This window comes from Schistocerca piceifrons, chromosome X (genome assembly GCF_021461385.2).
Source record: "Schistocerca piceifrons isolate TAMUIC-IGC-003096 chromosome X, iqSchPice1.1, whole genome shotgun sequence".
Taxonomy (NCBI): Eukaryota; Metazoa; Arthropoda; class Insecta; order Orthoptera; family Acrididae; genus Schistocerca; species Schistocerca piceifrons.
Window position 1 is genome coordinate 657,330,119 of NC_060149.1, and position 23,834 is coordinate 657,353,952.

General features: G+C 39.8%; 1 protein-coding gene across 1 annotated transcript in view; it reads right to left on the reverse strand.

Moving 5' to 3' along the window:
- LOC124722577 (tachykinin-like peptides receptor 86C) overlaps nucleotides 1-23,834 on the reverse strand; it is a 315,719-nt gene that overhangs the window by 39,805 nt on the left and 252,080 nt on the right. Inside the window, exon 5 of the mRNA XM_047247716.1 lies at nucleotides 8,834-9,030. Within this exon, the coding sequence (XP_047103672.1) occupies nucleotides 8,834-9,030 (197 nt within the window). The remainder of the gene's footprint in view (nucleotides 1-8,833; nucleotides 9,031-23,834) is intronic.

The following is a 23,834-nucleotide window of genomic DNA, read 5'->3' on the forward strand; positions in this document are numbered from 1 at the left end:
GCCACAACATCCTGTAACAAGCTCCATCAAAATTTATCAGATCAGTTTACTACACTTTTGTTAGTACCAGATGCACTATCCGATCAAAAGTCTCCGGCACCAGACCGCAGGTAGCAGCACTGACAGTGGAGGGGATGTAAAACATGTCGGGGGCCGCGGAAACAAGTGCACTTGTTGTCGTAATGAGGAAACGGTGCGATTTATCTGACGTGCAAAAGGGAATGATCATTAGCTGCCGGGCCGAGGATGGAAGCATATCTGAAACGACTGTGTTTGTAAACTGTTCGTATGCCGCCGTGATTGAAGTGTACCGTAAATGGCAAAATGGAAACCGCAGGCCATAGATGGCATGGGTGAACGACGGCTGCTAGGATGTGTACGGGCGAATAGACGTTTAACTGTCAAGCACCTGACTGCCCAGATGAACCAACTGACTACCAACAGTGCCTCCTCAGGTACCGATCAGCGAAAGAACCTGCGTGTGGGCCTTTGCAGCACACGCCTGGTTCATGCTGCCCCGCTGACTGCAGTTCGTCGGCAACGATCTTAAACAATAATAGTTCAAACTCTTTATAGTGTACCGTGCAGTTGGCAGACAAGTAAAATATCGTTTCCCAGTGGGAGATAAGTATTCGAAAAGTTTCTCATTCTTGATGCACCTGCATTCTACACCATTGTTGACACGCGTACGGGACTCATGGAACTGAATTTAATGCTGCCGTTCGAGACCCGCGCAAATAGGTATTTTGGAAACGTGTGTGATAAATGTTAGTGAATTACGGCAAAGTTGGTGAAGTTAGACGCCCAGAATTTTCAGCCTTGATATAATACTGAAAACACTGAGATAAATATCGCCGTTTTATATCACTTTCGATGCAAGGTCTTTTTAGGGTATTATTTACCGCACAGATAGCATGCGCTCCTTGCCAAGTCTGTCGCCTATCATAACAGTGTTTTCAAAGAATCGTCCGACGGACCGATTAACTATATATGACACCAACTTGTGTGGAGTCTTGAAGCTTATGGAGCGAATGACTCATGATCAATGTAAGAAGTCTCCCATCTGCTTCGGTTCCCTCATTACCGTCCAAGCAATTCAATAAATGTACGTGGCGTACATAATCGTGAAGAATATTTAGAAATTGTTTGCCTGCTCCAAATGAAGAAAGAGTGGTGTATCATTCTGCTGGATGACCGGATGCGTTGTAGTACAGGGAAACACGTAAAGTCACAAAAGCGGACAAACTATAAGACATTTTAATGTCTCCTTGAAATCAATTACTGCCCTGTTGTGTCTATGCAACAATGGGAGGAAGATTTGTCTGTTGCTGTACTGAATAATGCGACTGTGCCGTACTTTGTTCCAACCGATGGGTGTCCGACTCACTACTGCGCTATGGCTACGAAAGTGCTCACTCAGTTCATTCCTGGTCGTTGTATAGGGGGTGAATGCGTTGTCAGTTGGCCCGCATGACCTAATGTCATTTGATGTTTGTCTTTGAGTTAATCTAAAAGACGAAGTTTATGCACAAATAAAAAGGACTTAAAACATCGCTTTTTTGCAGCATGTTTAGTGACATTTGAAGAATTTCATCAGTTTGTCGTTGCACCAGCGTCTTTAAACGCGTATTTTATTTTATTGCTGTTGCATATATAATTTTGAGGGATAAGTGTGTGCCTTGACATCAGGCTTATGACGCGAAGTTATTATTCGACAATCTTTATACCTCAGTTCTCTGTTTTACAAGTCCAATTGCTTTCGCTTGCGCCTTTGTACCGAAGTTTTCGCAGGGTGAGCGGGGTTACGACGGATTTGGCATGGTTAATTTAAAGGGGTTGCTGGATGCCCTTCGTGCCACCACCCATACACCCCAGGACAGAATCAGCGTACCGCAGCTGTCTGCGTACAGTGTAAACCATAAAATAGTGCGAACATGTTAAAACTGTGTGCAAGTGCTGTAACTGAGGCGGAATGTGGGGACCAGCCCGGTATTCACCTAGTGGAATGTGAAAAACCGCCTAAAAACCACATGCAGACTGGTCGACACACTGGCCCACGTTGTTAATCCACCGGGTGGATTCGATCAGGGGCCGGCGTGCTTACTCGAGTCCACGAAGCAGCGCATTAGCGCTCTCGGCTAATCTGGCAAGTATGAGAACCTGAAACACTATTATCGATATAACCTATAATTGTGTTCTCTATCCTCCTTTTTTGTTTTTCTTAACGTGACTTTTGTATCACCAAACTCTTTCATGTAAGGTCTGTGTGAATGTTTTATTCATTATTTATGACCATTTATGTAACTTTAATTAATCTACAAATATAATTTCAAAGCTAATACACCGTAAAAGAATGATAATGTTAAAACTTCACTTGTAATACTGGTTCATGCAGAGGGAAATGGTTCAAATGGCTCTGAGCACTATGGGACTTAACATCTGAGGCCGTCAGTCCCCTAGAACTTTGAACTACATAAACCTAACTAACCTAAGGACAGCACACACATCCATGCCCAAGGAAGGATTCGAACCTGTGACCGTAGCGGTCGCGCGGTTCCAGACTGAAGCACCTAGAACCGCTCGGCCACACCCGCCGGCTCATGCAGAGGGAAATTTGGGGGTTTGTAATGATGTAAAACTTGGAGGGAAGATTCTCCGCTACGCAATTAGCTAGGCGGGAATAGAAAACGGGGATCTGGCGGTCGAACTTAAAGGCTCCTGTGTGGCATGAGTCAGTCTGTGGACGGCAGGCAAAGTGTGCGCATCTTGTGACGTGAAAGAGGCGAGAAAAACTGCAAATTATATAACGTGGACCGGGATGTGGAAGTATTTTGGCTTATTATTCATGGCATACTTTGGTTAGCTCTGTATTATCAAAATCAGGTGCTAAGAAAAGAATTTTTAGAGTCTGTTTCACAGAAAGAGCCATGGATACTTTTGACACTTTTTTTTAATATCACAGGAGAACGTCACTGCCACCACATTTATCTCAAATTATTAGTTGAGTACTGTATAACTGCATGGACCAGCTATGTGGAGTGTTCTGTAAACATTTTGTTGAGCCACCGTATTTCATTCTTAGTCGTTTACGTACACAGGGTCCGATGCCAAGTGCTACGATACTTCCAAGAAACCTAATTTACTGAACCGAAAAGCAATTACCTTCCTTAACAAATGTTAATAATCTTTGTGAAGTTCTAAAGTACATAGTTCCTTAGTGAGCATAAATTTTGAAATACTTAATGTAATTTTCATAAAAGGACAGTTAGAGTTTCATCAAAGTACAATTATTAAGAGAAGATTTAAGGTATTCATTTTAAACATTCATCTTACTGAAATAACAAGGTCTATTGTTCCATGAATTATATAGTTATCATTATGTTATGACTAAAATATTCAGCCTAGATCCGAGTGTAATGATAAAGTAGTTTCATGTTCTCTAAGCTGATAGTTGAGCCATATTTAAACTTCATACTACAATAACAGAACTCAAGACGTACAACTATCATTCATATAACTTGTGTGTATTACACTAAGTAAATTGCTACTAATGTTCCAACCACAATAGATTCACCCATCACATGTTCCTTCTGAGTTAAATAGTATAAGGAAGTGAATGCTTGTTGAGAATACAAAAATAATCAGTACAAATGATAACATTACTTGAAAGCTATTTCAGTGGTACCAATTTCCAATAATTAAACTGACAAAAGAACACCTTGTTCAAGTTGTTAGTGCTCCACCATTAGTAATCATTCACCTGCAACGATCATTAGCTTCCTACAGTAATGTACAGATAGTAAGTGTTAATGAGAGCCAGTTGTTGCCCAAACGTATTGGTAGTTCATGTCAAACCACTGGTATATTGCTTGCTAACAGCAAAACAGAATTTCGGTATGAAGTATAAAGTCAGTTCCAGTAATTAATGTTCTTTGTAAACCATGCTAGTACTTAGCACAATTTTGCCTAATTATGTTGGCGACCTTTGCCTTCTGCATAATTATTATTTACTTTGTTGTTGTTGTTGTTGTTGTTGTTGATGATGTGGTCTTCAGTCCAGAGACTGGTTTGAGGCAGCTCTCCATGATACTCTATCCTGTACAAGCTTCTTCATCTCCCAACACCTACATACTCCATCCTGTACAAGCTTCTTCATCTCCCAGCACCTACTGCAACCTACATCCTTCTGAACCTGCTTAGTGTATTCATCTCTTGGTCTCCCTCTACGACTTCTACCCTCCACGCAGCCCTCCACTACTAAACTGGTGATCCCTTGATGCCTCAGAACATGTCCTACCAACCGATCCCTTCTTCTAGTCAAGGTGTGCCACAAATTTCTCTTCTCCCTAATTCTATTCAATAACTCCTCATTAGTTATGTGATCTACCTATCTTAACTTTATTACTAATAAAACGTCAGTTAGATTTCTGTTGGTTTTGCTACTGTTTCTTCTCAATAGCAATCTTTCCAGAGACGAAAAACAATCCGATACCTTTCCTTTCATACAGTCACGGTCACTAAATAAAAATCCTTTCACAGGAATAACATTATCGATGGATTACTTATTTAATAGTAACCATTGGTGCTATAAACCTTTGTTTCAAGGCTCTGACAGAAACAAGATCAGAAGCGTTACCGTAGTTAAATGGGACATCATCCTTGGATACCAAGCTTTTTCCATCCAATTTCTGTGTCGCTCAAACCAGATGTGTGTCTAAGTGGTATAATTAATCTACCGTGTTTGTTAGTAGAGACCATTCGCTTCATCAAATTGTAGCACATCAACATCACGCCACAGTTCGGTATAACAGCACGAACATCCACACAGATAGTGATTTGTTTCATGTTCAATACTAATAAATCGCTAGTTCTCAATGTTTTATATATTCCGAAACTGCTAATAGGATTTCGAAGAATGAACCGCTGTTGAAGCCATTCCTTTTTTAGAACAGCTACGCTAACAGCAAAAATTGCTATAGATTCATGGGAAAAAGCGATGCTCACACCGTACCGATATCTCTGTAATTAATATAACTGTGAAAAGAGGCTACACATCATCAAGTAAGGAATGTTTCACGATTCATTTGAATGAAAACGGAAACACGTTATCTTAAACAGTTCAGGAAATATGAGGTGATCAGTTTAGCTGAATAATCCTGTATATGGGGACGAAGACCTGAAGTCACCATATGTTTAGGAGAAATACCAATAGTATTCCTCAATATACTTTTCCTATGTCATAGAAGAAAGGAACGGTGGGTATTTAACACATTGACTGCCACGTGAGTTAAATATAACTCACACGAAGTGTTCTCTTCGGGTCAGTGAAGTAAATACAACTCACCGACATTTTTCCATTTAAAGCTCCGTAGTGCATTTGTGACTCACAGGAGCGTGCTGTGACTCTGTGTTGTAGTAGGTTATGGTCCCAGTAATAAATCATTTTCGTGGCCTACGGTTTTCAAGAGCTCAACAGTAGTTATTGACATTTGAATTCGTGAGTTATATATAACTCTCATGGCTCAGTCGTACTGGGCTATTCTTCTTTTGATTATTTATTCATTATTTAGTTTGACATATTACATACACAGTAGATTGCAAATCACATACAGTTTTATTTACATTCTTCAATTCTAGTTGCAACAACAATGAAATTGAAAAATTTGGGTCATTCCACTTTGTTTCTCTAACTCCTGTATGCACTGTGCTTTATGAAAAAACCCTCTACGCAAAAATATGAGCCACAGTTCTTACATTTCCACCCAGTTCGTTTGCGTTTCTTGACAGCTTGCTCTCGTCCAGATTTATTCTTCATTTTTTCGTAGCTCACTGTGCACCTAGGTCTGGCTGCTCCCATGTTCACAAGTGGACAATCTGCAGGTAGCGCGGTGGCTTTGGTGAGGGATGTCTCAGGCTCATCGGCATCTTCTGTATGGAGTAGTCTCAAAGTCACTTCCTCTTTGAATTCTGTGATTGAGATCTTCTTGTTGTTGATGTATCGGTAAATCACATGAGCATTTACCATTTCTGACCTTGTCAACAATTCAATTGTAAGCTTCCTGTACCATTTCACACCCCACTTTAGACAATGTGAGTACGAGTTCTTTGGTCAGGAAGATCTATAAAAGACTTTGACTGATTATAGTGAATTATCATTGCTGGTTTTTTCTTTGTTCCCTTCCTGATTTGAACTTCTGCTTCTTCTTCTCCATAAACAGTATTCAGCATCAGAATATCCCTCTTATCTTTCCATTTCAGTACTACTACTATACCTGTGGTACTTTCCTTTGCTTTGAGTTCCCCCTTCTTCAGTTTTGCCTGTACAACATCTTGAGGATTCAGTTTTTTATATTATCTTAGAGTACCAACTAAATGTGTTGATTGTTAAAGACGCTGGTGTGCTAGATGAACACTTGTGTAAAAATTGTCTGTATATAAGAATCTGTATATAATAATCCACTCATAAGGCTCATAACAACAGAAGTGGCAAGAGGAAAACCAGGATTTGCGTTCGTCCCACAGCAAACATTCATATTCCAGGTGTAGCCACCTTTCAGACAAAGTGTGAACAATTTAATTCCGAATTTATGGCGCTTGCTCTTTATATACTGAATGAAACTTAGTCTTCCTCGAAATGGCATAAGTGTTTCGTCAATGCAAGCTTCCTTCTCCGGTACAACTGCACTTTGAAATCTCTGCAGTAATTTATCAATAAGAGGTTTAATTTTGAATAAGTGGTTTCCCGGTGAGCAGTGGTTGTTATCGGAAAAATGACACATACGTAAAAGCAGTTCTAAACGATTGCGTGACATAACATTTTTTAAATTGTTGTGATAGAGCATATTTCTTGACCAATAATTTGAAATCCTCGGTTTTACATTTAGTGACATCCATAACGAAAATCCTAAAAATTGTTCAATTTCAGTTTTGCTGACATCAGTCCACTTTTTCAGTCGCGAATTAACAGTTACTGAATGACTTCCTAAGACTTGTTTTGCGTACAGATTAGTTTGTTGAATCACACATTCTAAAATTTCATCAGCTACAAAATATTTGAAGAAATCGTATGGTGTCTTGCCTTTGAGAGTTAGTGCAACAGAAGCATTTACACCAGAACTGGAATGAATAAATGCAAAGTTTTTTTTATATTTCTACCCGTAACTGATCCCCAGACAGTCTCATCAGAGTTTGTTCCAAGTGTTCTAAGTCATCTTCATCTTTAGAACTTTCTGATATTACACTTACTTCAATTGAACCTGAATTAACTGCAGTAGTTAGGGCACTAACACGGTTAGAGGTGCTTCGTTGCCTGGTTTTTACAGCTGTGAAGTCTGGTTCTCTGACTGAACGTAGACATAAACTCTTCTTCCTGCCTTCGCTGATGTTTCTACCATCAGAACTTCCAGTTTCGGTTACGGTACCTTCTGGTAAAAATTCGTATGAGCTATTACCAAATAAAGACACAGAATCTTCGTGACTTATGCCAATCATTTCACCTAAAAGCTTCTGTATATGCCTATGTTCATCTTCATAACTTCTTCGAGACATTTTCTTCTGCCACAATATCACTCTGTTACGGAACAAACAACACTGAATAAAGACTGTAACAACAATGCAGGGAAGCAATAATAGATGTGTACACAAACAATGCTGAAGAATGAAAAACTGACAGGAGTAAAAACCTAAAATTATTAGCGGCATGACAAATGGCACACCTAGTACCTTTACTCTGGGGCCATGTGAATAATATGTAACTCACACAAAAAAATTTAAAAAGGACACTAAAATGCCATATTTTCACTTTATTTGCACTTAACAAGTTTACTTGGAGCAAACTAAATCAGGATATCGAAAAAAAGTAAATGTCCCCAAGGGGTCGGTAATCCAACTATACAATGGCAGTCAATGTGTGAAATTTAAAATGCCTCTACGAGTTCATTAGGGGTTTCTATGTTCTCGAAACGTAAAGACTTGTGGGCTGACTTGTTCATAGAATGGACGTTGGTGTTTTATATCTCATCATTGCCATCTGGTGTGTGTTCCCTACATTTCCTTGTTTCCTTTCAATCAGACGAGACTGGGACAACTGTTTAATTACTTATTTTCTCCCCGTCTGTGGTAATCGTTTCCCCTAGTTTTCTTGTCTACAAAAAAACGAAAAGAAAAAAAAATGTTTTTGGCATCATGAATTTTCAGACTACTTGTTGCTTTTAGTTATTCACTTCTTCCTCATTTCCTTCTTCATATTTCATTTTCGAGATGAGATACAGGCTATTAGCTCAGTCTTTGCAATAGATTCCATTTGCCTCTCATTTTAAAACGCTGAGTGAAAGAACCTTTCATGTGGAAAGGAAACTAATGGTGTGTATTCCATGCTATGACAAGAGGATAGTCGTAAACGTAAGATGACAATGAAGCGATTGCGGTTCGTGTTTTAAAACTTCGTGTATTTCCTTGCCTTCAGTTGGAGAGTACCTTTCTTATAGGATTTCTGAATAGTGATCAGCGTTGATTAGCAGTCAGTTAGAGGTTTTACCTACTCTTTTCCTACCCGGATTTTTTCCTTGTCTTAACAGATGTCTTAATATCTTATATAATACATATTTTAGCATGTGACAGAAAGAGAGAGAGAGAGAGAGAGAGAGAGAGAGAGAAACTTATTCACAGAAAATCTAATTACGACTCAAGTTATGAGAGATGAATTTTCTTCTTCACATAATTTGAACAAAACTGTGTAATTTCTGGTAGCTTGAATTACATTGACCGTTCTTTTAATATTCAGTTCAGAGGTACTACAGAGTATTTAGAAACATAAATTCAGCTAATTACATACCTGTTATTCATCCAGTAGTAGATGGCAGGGTTTACCATGGCGTTGGCCATGGCGAGCCAGTAGAAACCGAGGTAGAGGTGTTGCACGTACGAGCTTGTCGCCAGCGCCGGGTCATGGTATGCGTACACGAAGTAGGCGTGGTACGGCAGCCAGCAGCTTGCGAAGATGGCCACCACCAAGACCAGCATGCGTACCACCTGCATCACGAGCAGTGCTGCGTATCACCTACTTGAATCAATGCTCTATCTTGTGTCTTCAGCAACTCTGACAAATAACCGCTATGAGTAACCACAATATCATTCAAAATTGCGCTTAACATTTACAAAATGTCGCCCAGATTCACATAAGTAACAAAAACAATAGTTTCCAACATGTTACAATAATAAAGATATCAAGTTACAGATGGTGTGTAGAGTACGTGCGCAGAGTAAATGTGTCTTTGCTAGAGCGATGAAATTAATGTAAAGGTCGAAAACAGAAATAAAACAAGTAAAATAAATCCTAATAGGCATCCGACTAAAGGGCTAAGACTACACAATCACACCTTGCATAAACAATGAACCGCTTATAAGTGTGAACTATCTAATCAGATATTATGTACGTTATATTGTGATCAGAATAAGTATTTGTACTTTGAACAGAACCTGTACTGGACATGACTATCAGAAGAGTAATACTGTGTAAAGTAAAAGCGCTATTTTTTCCCAACCTCCGATCGGTCACAAAATTGAAACCGCAATGAAAATACGGTGAAGCCTTGCGCAGATGTGTTTTTCAGTGTCTCTAGTATTTTGGTACATAGTTTCATATCGCGATTTTCAGTTCTGAGCGTACAGTGAGTATGTGAAAATGCCTAGAAAATAATGTCTCCCGCCAAGTGTGAAGACCTGCTGAGAGGTTTCGTCGTATTTCACCCAGCCCACATAAAAATACTGTCACGCATTTCCTTCTTTATGACAAATCTTGGCCACATATAGCAGGTGCAACGAAGACACTAGCGCGTCGTTTTCGATGAGATGTGTTCGATCACCTACGACTCAGCACGGACTTGACTGCCTCTGATTTTCATCTCTTGCCTCATATGAACCTCCAGCTCTGAGGACAGCATTTTGGCACAACAACGAGCGGCAGAGTAGTGTAGGGAATTAGCGGAAATCACAGGCGATGACTGTCTACGACGAGGACACTGGGACGTTGGTACACTACAACAAATGCCTAAGTCAGAGCGACGACTATGTAGAGAAGTAGCTGGAAGGTGTAGCTAAACGTTGCAAAGAAAACGTTTTTATCTTATTATCAGTATGGTTTCAATTTTACGGCCCATCGGACGTTGAAACAAATTCCCTCGTAAAAGAGCACATTAAAATAGTTATTTCCCCTTTTGTAGTTACAGTACCAAAACAGTGTATAAACATCGAATCTGATGTTCGAGTCTATATTATAAATACACTGACGGAAAAGCATCGCAACATCAAAAAATAATGAATAGAGAGTAATGGAATTTCGGGACACAAATTTGTCTAGGTAACATATTTAAATGATTAACATTTCAAGCTCGCAGGATAATGTCCTGCGAGATAAGCCATTGCAAGTGCAAAATGCTGATACATTAATAAGCAGTGCAACTGCCAACCTGTTGATTGGAAGTCTGCAAACGTGGATGCGTTGTGTCGTAAGGGTGCGTATGTGAGATCGCGGGATGGAGTTCCATGCCCGTTGAACATGGCCGATCAATTCAGGGACAGTTAATGCTGGTTGTCGATGACGGTGTCCTTGCGTTCGATGATGTCCAATAGGTGCTCGACTGGAGACAGATCTGATGATCGAGCTGGACAAGGCAACATATCGACATTTTGTAGAACTAGAATATATTTTGTTACAACAGTGATATATCAGCGAGTGTTGTCCTATTGGAAAACAACCCTCTGGATTGCTGGTCATGAATGGCAACACAACAGGTCAAACCGTCAGATTTTCAGTCAGGGTGCGGGGGATAACGACGAGAGTTCTCCTGCTGTCGTATGAAATCTTATCCCAGACCTTATCTCCAGGTAAATGACTAGTGTGTCTAGCACGCAGCCCGGTTGGCCTCCTTATAGTCAACACACGGCCATCCCTAGCACCGAGGCAGAACCAGCTTTCATCAGATAACTCAATCGACCTCCGTTTATTAATCATGCTACATTGACATTCAATCATATTTTTCGAAAATTAAATAAAACAAGTCTCGCTTTTACTGTGAAATGACCATTTCCCAACGTAACCAAAGATGAATATTGTGTTTCGAAGCTTCTCGTATATAATGTGTTAGAGCAAATTATCTGCCATGTTCATTCAATAGTTTTATGTTGGACTATGCTTTGTCCAACAGTAATGCATGAGAGCACTCACAATCAGTAAAACGTCACTACCAGGTCTCATACGTTTTTCTTACACATTGAAAGTGGATAGCTAATTTTAATATGCAGAACCTTGCCGTTGGTGTTTCGATGTGTTGAGGTCGCAGCTACAGATAAGCTGCCGAATAAATGCAATATCCTGACGTGAGCCTACATTATTCGTAAAAAAATGTTACCTTCATTCCTAGAAAGAACAAGCTATTCTTTTTTAAATTTCATCTCTGGCCAGACAGCAAGAAAAGTAATGGAGGCAGCGACAACCGGTAAATGGCAGGAAGGTTTTTGTGCTTATGATTAACTAAGGACACGTCAGATCGTTTTTGATTTTAACTCTCTCTGTGTCATTTGACCACAGGGTATAGTAGGTTCAGGAAATCAGTTACTGCCGTTGTAGGTTTAGCGACGAGAATGCATAAATTCAGCATCATTTACGGTAGAGGTACACGTGGTTCTTCGATTGTGAGCGAACGTGGTTTAGCAAGTAAGTGAACAATGGAAAACGTTGTCTTAAGTAAATGTGTATCTTAGGAAAAAATGCTACATTTGGTAAATACATGTTACATTAAAAGCACAAGCATCCGGAAATGATCAGAAAAATTGGCGTAGGAGAAAGAAGAAAGCAGAAATGAAGATATGCAACCGCGACGAGCGCGCAAAAGTGTGTGCTGCAGCAGAGCTGCCTGCAGGCAGAAATACTTAAAGAGCTGCCCACCGGGAAGTGACTGCCAGCCATTCCTGCTCACAAATTTAAAAACTCAGTGCCGTGTAGCTACAAACAACATCCATATGAAGATATTCATTGTATTTCAGAGCCATTCACATTACAAGCAATAGCGAAGATTGGTGTTTCATCTGCCTTTGGGTAAATAAACAGAGAGAAAATACGATGAAGTAGCAAATTTGCTAGAAAATGAGAGCGAAGGAAGTCATGTTGTGAAAAACGGGTTTGTTGAGGACTTAGTAACAAGAGAAAGTCTTAGCATTGGCCTGCGGTCAAGTCAAGCAACGAAAGTTGCTACAAAGAACAAAAATGAAGATGCTACTGATAATGTGGCAGTAGACCTTCTTGTAGTATCTAACAAAATACGTGAGGGATATAACAAAATGAAAAAGGAGGTAATCAGGAAACGAGACGAAGAGAAAACAGAGATTAGAAAAAGACTTGTCAGAAAAGTTAGAAGGATTCCGGAATGAGTTGGAAGTTCTTGTTGACAGTAATTTTACTGAACATGAGCAGAGAACGAGAAACTGATCCAGTCGAGTAGAGGAAAGTGAAAGTGTTTCAGAAAAATATGGAAAAAGTAAAAGACGAATTATCACTCAAGTTCAGTGTATTATGTACCACGATGACAGAAAGATTTCAAAAACGTTATACAGGGTGTGACATCTAAGACAGGCCACCATAAACATATCCAAAATGAATAACTATATCGTAATGCGGTTTTCGCCATGGTATAGCGGACAATATTGAAAATTCTCCTGACGTTCGCAAGTAGTTTTTGTCGCCTTAGTTGCCAAATTACGACACGGACTATGTTTTTGTCTAATGAAATTATAAGCGTTTCCTGTGGCATGTGAAGTAAGCTTTTAAGAGAAAGTCAGTGACATGAGATGTGTGAGACTTGGTAAAATATTATCAATATAACAGCACCACAAACCACTGTCTCATCGTCAACAGGAGAGGTTTCACAAACATCCGCCCTATTACATCAAATGCAAGGAAACACGTAGCTCACGTATGGTTGTTGCCTGTCACTGTGCGCCTGAAGCCCGTAAGCCTGCATACTGCAGTTTTATCAAAAAATCATAACTTTCTCCTAAGCCTATTGAGACATTCACAATGTGTACGACAGTTGAAAAAGTGAATATCGTTTACAGCAAATGTCACCAAACTACTGCAGCAGCAGTGCGGTCGTATGCTAAAGAATATCCAGATCGTGCCAAGCCCCCAACATGTGTCTTGGCAAACATTATAAATCTAGTTTTAAAAGCTGGAAGTGTGGAAAGTAAAATATGCAATTCTCTGAATGTTATGTACGAAAAGTGCAAAGTGACGCGGGATACCTAAGCAAAATTTAGTTTGAGGAGGAAGCATCGATGCAATCCATGGGTAAGTCAACCTTCGCACTATACACTAATCGTTAGTTGAAAATCCACGTTGACACAAGAAACTGGATGAAATCTTCTTGGTCTACCAATGTTTGGTGCTTTTTTTTCCGCATCATTGTCCCTCTTTTGTCTATGGGAATCTCAATACACTCAACTATCTCGATTTCCCAAGATATGCTGCTACCGCAGTTATCGTGACACGTCCTACTAAACCTAAGGCAGTCGCTTTCGTACTGTAACGGCGGACCTTCCTCCCATTCCGCACATGTAACGACAGACCCTCTTAAGAGTACATTTGGAGAGCAATGTAACGGTCGTTCAGGGAAAGCAAAATGGTCTACACACTCCCCTAAGTTTAACACTTCTGTATTTTCTCCATTGCTAAAATTAAAGCAACAGGATTATTTGGAAGCACCGACGACTTACAAGTTATGAAATGCAGTATAACTCGGATCTGTGCTACCGTTTAACACAACTGAAATTCAACGAGAGATATTGCTTTTCCAAATTGACTTTATAGCGTGAAGCAATGCTCAAGGTCAACATTTAGTGCACTTGGTATGATAACCGTGATAGTAAACACACGAACCGTACCTAGTTAAGTGTTTTGTATAACAGGACAGACTTTTTGGAACATTTTCTCCTGACGGCATGACAGTGGTTTGCGGCGCTGTTATCTTGATACCGCTTGATCAAGTCCCATACATTTTCTGCCGTTCAATTTCTCTTAGAAGCTTATTCCACATGCCACAGAAAAAGTTTGTAATTTCATTAGACATAAACAAATTCAGTGTCGTAATTCGATGGCGGTAAGCGATAAAAATTACTTGCGGACGTCAGGAAATTCGCCATATTGTCCGCTATAGCTTGGCGAAAGCTGTATTTCGATGTATTTATTCAATCTGGATATGCTTGGACCTATAGAACTAGACTTGTGAAATAAAATAAATAAATTGATTAAATTCTTCCCACGTGGTGCTGTAACGTCGTTTCATAGAATATATGCAGTATCTGTCACTTATGCGAATTGAGAATGCTCATCACTCTCTTCTGTCATCCACTTCATTTTAAAGGTTTGGAACGATAGGTCGCTAGACTATCTCTTTTTGAGCAAACAGCCATTGGACTTGTGAACGTCCTTCATACCACAAACAAACAGCGAAAGTTGTAAACAGCGATGGCACGATTCTGCCGAAATGAAGAGAGTTGTGCCGTTCGAAAAATGCCGCACCGCTATAGTGAATGAAATGTCGCGCTGTTCCGGATAATTCCGAGCAAAGCCGAGTGACATGCCGGGCTTTGACCCGACCCTGAAGTTTGGCACGCAGTGACTAGCCCTACTTTGACTAAAATAATCAATCAACTACATGTCTGATCTGACAGTGATCAAACCAAATACTGACTTCACGAGGAACAGATATAATCCAACAAAATGAATATGTTTACTCTAGAAGAAACTGGTTGCCTCTCACACTGACCTAGAAATAAGATAATGTTATAGAGACTCAATAAGTTTTCCATTGGTCTTTGCAAAATGCAATATTTATATATGGTTTTAGTCAAATGCCTCAACTTTTTGATTTTCGTCTGTACTTCGCTATTGTGTTGCTCTAGCAGTAATAAATCAACTGTAGGAATTTACCATACAGATATTCTTCCCCGAAAGGTTTTTCAACTGTTATTATGTTTTCTGAACTACAGGTTCGAGTACCTAATGCGTGGTACTACCGTGGAAGATATCGAGATAAGCCATTCGCAAATTCAGTTCGAGCAGCAGATTAACAACGACTAGTCCGATAAACTGTTCATCTGAGCGTGGCCTTTCTCTATGTTTTCTACCGTCGTTTATGTGAATTCCGAGCTAATTTCCCATCTACGCCATGAAACGTAACATACAAACAATTAAAAACTAATACATACAGCTGGAGATGCGGGGTGCATGTCCACGAACGGTCTTACAAATCAAGGTTTATCATGGTTTCCGTAAATCGCTTCAAGGAATGGCGAGGCAGTCAGTTTGCAATCGCAGCAGAGGATATTCATCTCCACTCTGCCCTTGAGCTCAGTCTCTCATTACCTTCCCGTCGATAGGACGTTATAGTCCAATGTTCCTTTACTTCATTACCAGTACATACAGAATAAAACGTATACGATTCAACAACAGACTTCGCCATGAATTTAGTCCTTCTGGGTAATTGATGATTACTGAGGAAACACAATTAAAATGAAAACAATATACGAAATTCGATAAGCTGTTATCCCGACATAGCGTCTTTTGTCAGATAAAATCATGAAATAAAAGAGAAGAACACATTTGGATACTAACAAATTTCCATTTCTAATAAATGGCTTTTTTAAAGGGCTATCTTCAGTCTGGAACGGCGCGACCGCTACGGTTGCAGGTTCGAATCCTGCCTCGGGCATGGATGTGTGTGATGTTCTTAGGTTAGTTAGGTTTAAGTAGTTCTAAGTTCTGGGGGACTGGTGACCTCAGATGTTACGTCCCATAATGCTCAGAGCCATTTGAATCATAAAGGGCCATCCGATCATGAAATAAAAAAAAACATATGGATCCTAACAAATTTCCTTTTCTAGTGAATAACATTTTATTCAGATCCATCGACAGAGATTCCGCTTTCGCCCACACTTTCTAATATTGTGATATTTCATTTTACATGTAGCCGATTTCCTTATAACTGAAGTAGCAAATGTCAGTGAACAGGGTTACAGAAAAGTGTATGGGAGACGTGGAGGTATATATGTCCACTACACATTTTTTGTTCGTATTTTCATGAGATTGTCAGCAGACGTTTTCATTAGCAGCTGTCATAAATTTCATATGTTGATACATCACGTCGTTCTCATGACACTCGTCTCGTTTTTAATACTTTTGAGGTATTACAAGATCCATCTTAGGAACTCTAATGTACAAAATGTTATTTAAACTAGATGCGTGCAGAAAGTGCATGCAAATTAGTCCCTACTTGTCATTTTTGCATATTTTATGTGATATATACTTATTTCTTTGGACGCAAATGATAAAATGTAGATTAGGGAGGATCAGCAAAAAAAAAACGACCAAGCTTTCTGTTACGAACAACATACACTCATAATTCGATTAAATTGCTTATCGCCATTAGTTAACTCCACACAACAACGTTTGTGCTGAGATGTACGACGTACTTTTTTTGGGTTTTTGAACGCACGTGAGCATCGCTTGTATAAAAACTGACACGACATGGACTGCCGGAACCAGCATTATACAGGGTGTAAGTTTTAAGTTGACAAACCAGAATAACTCGAAAAATAAGCTTAACACGAAAACATGTCTAGAATCCAAAGTTAATTATTTTCGAGGGGGATATCTGCTGGTGCCAAAATTAGCCTGCCACCCCAGTCCCCTTGGGGTGGGTAGGACTTTAAAATTTCAAATGGGAACCCCCATTTTTTATTGCAGAATCAGATTCTACATAAAAAAAAACTACATCCCTTTGCTCTTAAACATTTGTTTTGAGTCTTGGTAGTTGGCGCTGTAATTCATTTTTGCGTGGAAAATGGTTACGGACAAATAAAAAATACTTATTCACTTCGTAAATTTTGATTCGCTAAAACTAAAACTCTCCCTCCTTCCCCATACAGTGGGATTTGAGAGAGAGGAATTTGAAATTTACAAATGTTGACCACGAAACAAACAAAATTTATGCGAATCTGCGGAAAAAATTAATATTTGGGTCAAAATTTGAAAAACTCTAATTTCTTTCTCTCAAACTCCACCCTGTCGGGAGACGGGGAGAGTTTTAGTTTCAGCTAATGGTTCAAATGGCTCTGAGCACTATGGGACTTAACATCTGAGGTCATCAGTCCCCAAGAACTTAGAACTACTTAAACCTAACTAACCTAAGGACATGACACACATCCATGCCCGAGGCAGGATTCGAACCTGCGGCCGTAGCGGTCGCGCGGTTCCAGACTAAAGCGCCTTTAACCGCGTGGCTTTCAGCTAATCAAAATTTACGAAGTGAATAAGTATTTTTTATTTATCCGTAACCATTTTCCACGCAAAAATGAATTACAGCGCCAACTACCAAGACTCAAAACAAATGTTAAGACCAAAGGGATGTAGTTTTTTATGTAGAATCTGATTCTGCAATAAAAAATGGGGGTTCCCGTTTGAAATTTTGAAGTTGCCTCCCGCCCCACCCCCATGGGGCTGGGGTGGCAGGCTAATTTTAGCACCAGAAAAGTCCCCCTCCAAAATAATCAACTTCAGATACTACGGATTTTTTCGTGCGAAGCTTATTTTTCGAGTTACTCTGGTTTGTCAACTTAAAATTTACATCCTGTATGTTGTTGCTACAAGCTGTCGTACCTTGTTTCGGTTAGATGCTCGCTAATAACGATAATGGTCGCTCTTGCAACAACATTGTTCCCAATTTTACTATCTTTCTCCAGCTACAAATTTCTAGTGTATTAAAATTGGTACCATAATCTTGGAAATCGGTAAGTTTACTTACAAATGAGGTTCGATTTAAACATTTCTTTTCGGCTGGCGCAAATTCCTTCATTCAGTGTCACAGATATTACTTCTTCACTCGAATTTCCTTTAGCATTTTAATCGTTGTTTGTAAATGAGTTTCTTCTTTTATAAGGACATTCAAAGGTAAATTGCTAAATATTAATTAAGATGAACTCTCGTGTTTCTTGAAATCTTCATAATATCTACTGATTTCAAAGGTTCTCGAACTTCACTCTGACGAACATAATGTTGCTTGTCTACTACGCATACACATATTTCATGAAAGTTAATCTGCTTTATGGTTCCAGGGTATATCCCATGTATGCTGATCTTGCGATAATACCTCACGAGTGCTTTGTCACAGAACACATACATACTTTCTCAATGACAGTGCTTTTGTTGCACACCCATGCATTTTGTGAGTGGAGAGCGATGTTTACATCCGTAGCTACTGAATACTTGAATATCTCGATTGTATTATTCGACATAATTATCCAGTGATATCTATACCTTGAACGGTGACAACTTACATTAGACTGGTATTTCTATTTTCTATTCATTAACGTTGAAAAGGTTAACAATCATGTAAAGAAAACCTTTTTTAATTCGTTGAAATAACATGGTCTGTTCCGCAAATTACCTCTACAGACTTCATTACTGCACGGAGCGAGGAGAGGCCGCTCTGCGTGCGAGAGAGACAGGAGAAGTTAGACGTCCAAAGGTGAGTACAGAGTAATTAGTTCGCAATTAACTCAATGGGGCTTTGGTTGTAAATCAAATGCTATTGCTTGTTCTTTATGTTTCGCAATGGAAATATTATTATCTTTAAGTAATGAACAAGCGTTGTTCGCACTTAAATTTTCATATGTATGACAACCTGAGCAGAGTAAAGGAAGGTAGCTAGCAACAAAGTTTGCCCAACGAGTGCGCACAAAACTGAAGTAGTAAGTGGAGCCACCTCTAGCACTGCTACGTTGAAGCTTCTTCGCAGCGCCTTGTAGCCATATGCAGTGGTTTATGCACTCATTCGACTTTCTTTCGTTCGACTTTACTTGCCCGTATTCTATTTAATTTTTATCATAGATAAATGTAAATGTACCCCGTCACATAGTATTTATTAAATAGTTTCTACAGAGTCGTGACATAAATTTGCGTGTTCCGATTATTGTGTTTCTTACTATTGTAGAATTCTTACGAACCATATAAAAGTGGGGTTTTCCGTAGAGACAATACTCCTGGAACGAGCTCTCTTTGCTTTACGAATAAAATCAATCTTTGAATGTAAGCAAGCCGGACAAAAAAATCTGTCACTCCAAAGAGACATTGCGCCAATACAGTATATAAGAACACCTCTACCCATTAGAACAGCCTCGATTTGGTGTGGAAGAGAGTCCACAAGATTGTTCATGTACACTGTCCACTAACCGTTAGAACCCGTAGTGGTACCCGATTGCATGGTTGTTGACTGCAACGTTTCACACACAGTCCCGGACATTATCTGTGGAATTATTATCAGGTGATTTAGCTGGCCTGTAGAGATGCAATATGATGCCCGAGTACTTGTCAAACCAGTAACGTATGAGTAGAGGTCTTTGAAGTCGCCTATTGTCACCTTCCATAACGACAGCGTCATAAGCACATTCATCGTGTAGTTATAGAAGAACCGGCCACAACTGATCACCCAGAATGTAGAAATAATGGTTCTTGTCCATGGTAGCCTGAATGAGTGGTTTCAAGTAATGATACAAAAGAATACCCTCAAAAAATTACACGTCATACAACCATATCTGCCGCTAACTACTCTCTGCAGGTTAAACGCCTCATTGGGCCGTCGGTGTACTCGGTGCCTTACATCATTTGCAAAAAGGCCAGATCGTGACTTTTTGGACTACACTAAACGCCTCCAGCCAAATGCTGCTCAGTTTCTGTGTTCCATAACGCACTGAATACATGACGTTCAACTGCCCGCATTTTTCAGAAATGGATACTTTACTAAATTTTCAATTTATTAACTTATTGGACATCTAAATATTTAATACGTGCTATTATTTGATCTTTATATGTCTTTGTGTGCCTGTAACATAAAGTGCCCATATGGGCACACTGAGACTTCGAAGCAAATTTTAAATTTTACAGATATTATTATTAAGCAGATTTTATTATCTGAACAAAATAATACTTATAAATCAATTTATAACAACAAACACAAATTAATTCGTAATCGTTTGACATTCTAACAAATGTGGTATACTTCAAGACATTCTAGACACAATCCTACTCACACTGCTCACATTTTGGGCGAGTTGCTAACGACACCTGTTTGCAGTAATAACCCGCACACCATCTTCTTTCTCAGTTATCTTGATGTAGTTTTTTATACCACCGCATCTTGTATTACTCGGAACACGTAATTTTTATCCGCATATAAGTCTGTTGCAAGGCCAGTCCGCTCTTTTATAGGATCCATATATCTCTTCAGGTCACTTGTACAGTTTGTCTCCTGACGCACGCTGAGTAGTCCTAGCTCCTGTTCCTTTCTTCGGCCTACAGCTGTGTTGTACACATATGTCAATCAGCCAAGAAAGTAGAGCCCAATACCATTTCTTGTTTCGTACATTTATTCTGTATACGGCGATGTTTCCATCCATTCTATGCAACCTCCCCCCCCCTCCCCCCCCCATAAGTTTATTACAAGCTGCAATAATGTCAAGTCATTATACTTGAACTGTCTCCTTCTCTGCACAGTACCTTTTTGCAAATGATGAAGGTTCTACTCCATCTCATGTACATGCTACAGCAACCTCTGAATTGTCCACCCATTTTGTGACAATAAGGCCACCATCACTGTAAAGTGAAGAGTCAGAATATCCAGTACCTGTTTCTCCATAAGCTTCGTCTCTCAGGAAAGACGGATCAGTAAGTCCTGTAAAGAGGATTTCAAAGAACGAATGGAACAGCATTTGCTTAAGTTCCAGTGTTAAATCATTTATTATATGTATGATTAGAACCGTAGCCTTACTAAACTGTTGTTCATCTTTGCATTTGATTATTTTCCTTGATAAAGAGAAAAACGTACAAGACATCCACAAGTACTGTATAAACTCCATGCTTTATGTCCAAATCGTACTGGTTTCCCCTTGATAAATTGCTTGCAAGAGCGTCTCTCAAAATATTTTATCATTGACTCGTCCGAAGACCGGTGTTACTGAGGGAAAAAACCTAATTACATTTGTCTCTTACTCTTTCAGTACAGGGTGTAACTTTCCACGTCTTGTTCTTTTCATCAGAATTGTTACTCGTTACAGTAAAAATGTCTGAGAGTTTGCTCAAAACGATTTCTTCTCATGGTATGACATACAAACTGGTTTCTGCTGTCGAAATTTGAACCTCAGTATAATCTCTTATTGGAGAGAGGGTCATAACTACAGAGAAAGAGGAATCCCAGGAATCATCTCATTCCTTCACAGGTTATGTTAGGATTTGGAGAGTTCTCTAAAGTGCATAGTTGTTCGACTCATCAACTACGAATTGTATGAAACCATTAACAAAGAATAACTCGAAAATTCCCAGAGGAGACCTACCAAAATTTGCGCAAAAGCTTGACTTAGGAGAACGTTTCAAATTTGAAATTAGTGAGCCATGAACTAAGATCTCTGCTCATTTCTGTTTCTGTAATATGAATTTCTTAAATCTCTTTCTATTTGGGTATCTGGTAATTTTATTTCAAGTTCACCCTCGAGTTGTCGAGGGTTAAGATTATCTGATAGTCTCCCACCATGCTCATAAGCTGAATTCTCATCTGTAAGCACTGCTGGATCAGGGGGCTCTATGTAAATTCCTTCAGCTAGAGGAACGTTTGTTTTCTAAGAAGGGACGGCTAATACATCGTTCACAGTCAAACCTGGTTCCAAAGATTTCGCGATGCGTCTGTTATGAAATAAAGATGAAAAAGGAACGAAATAATTTTTGATGCCGTAACTGTCCAGCGTGTCGATATGTACACACCAGATTCAGTTCATTAACAGAAGATGAATCGATGGATAACAACTTCTCCAAAATGAAACTCTCCACAAACATATTTTGTTAAAATTAGAGCCGGCCTGGCGCGGCAGATAGGCAACCAGCTACAACTCTTTCGAGACGAGATTTTCGCCCATATGAACAAATATTAATGAGCATTTACCATCACAGGATGCCCCAGAGAGCATCCCAGGTTGCCCCAGAGAGCTACAACACCAAGAAGAATAGCTTCTCGGCTTTTGGCAAGATCAATGTATAGTTTTTTTTAATAGATATGAATTAAGGATACGAAGGGAACTTTATTTAATTTCTATAATAATGAGTCAGATCACCAACGAGTTTCACTTGCAAAACCAAATAAATTCATCATAGAACAGTATTTACTTCACATCAATATGTTCCATTGCTGATGTGAAAGCATTACGTGCATTACTACTGGAATGATAACAATGAAGTGTTAAAACAATGAATATAGAATTCAGACCGTCTCTGACAAGAGCACTAAAAACTCTAAAAATTATTGTAATCTGACAATGAAGAAATAACAAAGCTATTCAGAAACTGTGTCCATGTGAACACACTGGCAGCGCGGGATTAGCCGAGTGGTCTAGGGCGCTGCAGCCATGGACTGTGCGGCTGGTCCCGGCGGTGGTTCGAGTCCTCCCTCGGGCACGGGTGTGTGTGATTGTCCTTAGGATAATTTATGTTAAGTAGTGTGTACGCTTAGGGACTGATGGCCTTAGCAGTTAAGTCCCATAAGATTTCACACACATTTGAACTTTTTTTTAACTCACTGGCAAGTTAAGTGAGCAGGGGTCTTCAGTGAGGTATTCGACTTCAGATATCCAGTGCCTGTAGTTCCCTTCGCCAAATTCCCTCGGGGACAAATAGCAATGAACTTCCTTTCACTGACAGTAGAAAGTCTTGTCGAGTTTGAAACCGACTGACATTAGTAAAGCGTCACACACGTCTCTGATGTCTGTCAATTACTATCCTTCCAATGCCACAGTTCCTATGCCAAATTACATAGCAGAATAGCAGAGATCGTCACATCATTCCTTGTAGGCAACTAGATCAGTCTGCACTGTGTGCAAATACATTCACGGAGTAATTATGAACACGTCGAAATACGATTCCACTTTGTGTCACATCTCCACATCTGTCCACCTCACTGGGCTACTTCGATAAACATGAATGTCACATGCATACAACTTCATTTCCTTGTTTAACATTAGTGGTGGAGGGTTATATGAAAGCTTAGTATCAGTTATACACCATGTACAGCACTTCAAACCGACCAATGTTCTCTTTTAAGGAGGAACCTAATATTTGGCCAGTGAGTTTATAGTGATGGCCCAAAAAATTATGGCCACTTCCCAGAGCGAGACTGAATGTCACCTGCTGGCGTACAGGCTAGCGACGCAATAAAGGGAACTGTATAACCAGAGCAGAGACGATTGGAGAAGGTGATTCAAGAACGGTGAAACTATGAGTAGGAGAAGAATTGTTAACCGTCCATGGCTCACCACAGAACGGGGAGGTAGGAGGCTTGGTCACTCTGCAAAGCAGGAAATATCACCGTCTGTGAAAGATCTGCTGAGGAAGCACAATGCTAGAGCACGCACAACGGTTTCAGAGCAAATCGATCAGCGTGCACTGCTGAACAAAGCATCCGCAGCAGACGGTCCCTACGTGTTCCGATGCTGACCCAACATCTACGTCAGTTACGATTGCAATAGGTCTAGGATCATGGAGACTGGTCCATAAGTCAATGGAAACATGTCGCCTGGTCGGATAAATCATGCCTCTTGGTACAGCAAGTCGGACATCGTGCCCAGACAGGCTGTCATCCAGGCGAACAGCTGCTAAAACGTACATCATGTCACGGATGCAGGCCAGTGGGGCCAGTATTGTGCTCTGGAGGGTATTAGGCTATGCTTCCGCGGTACCAGGGGTA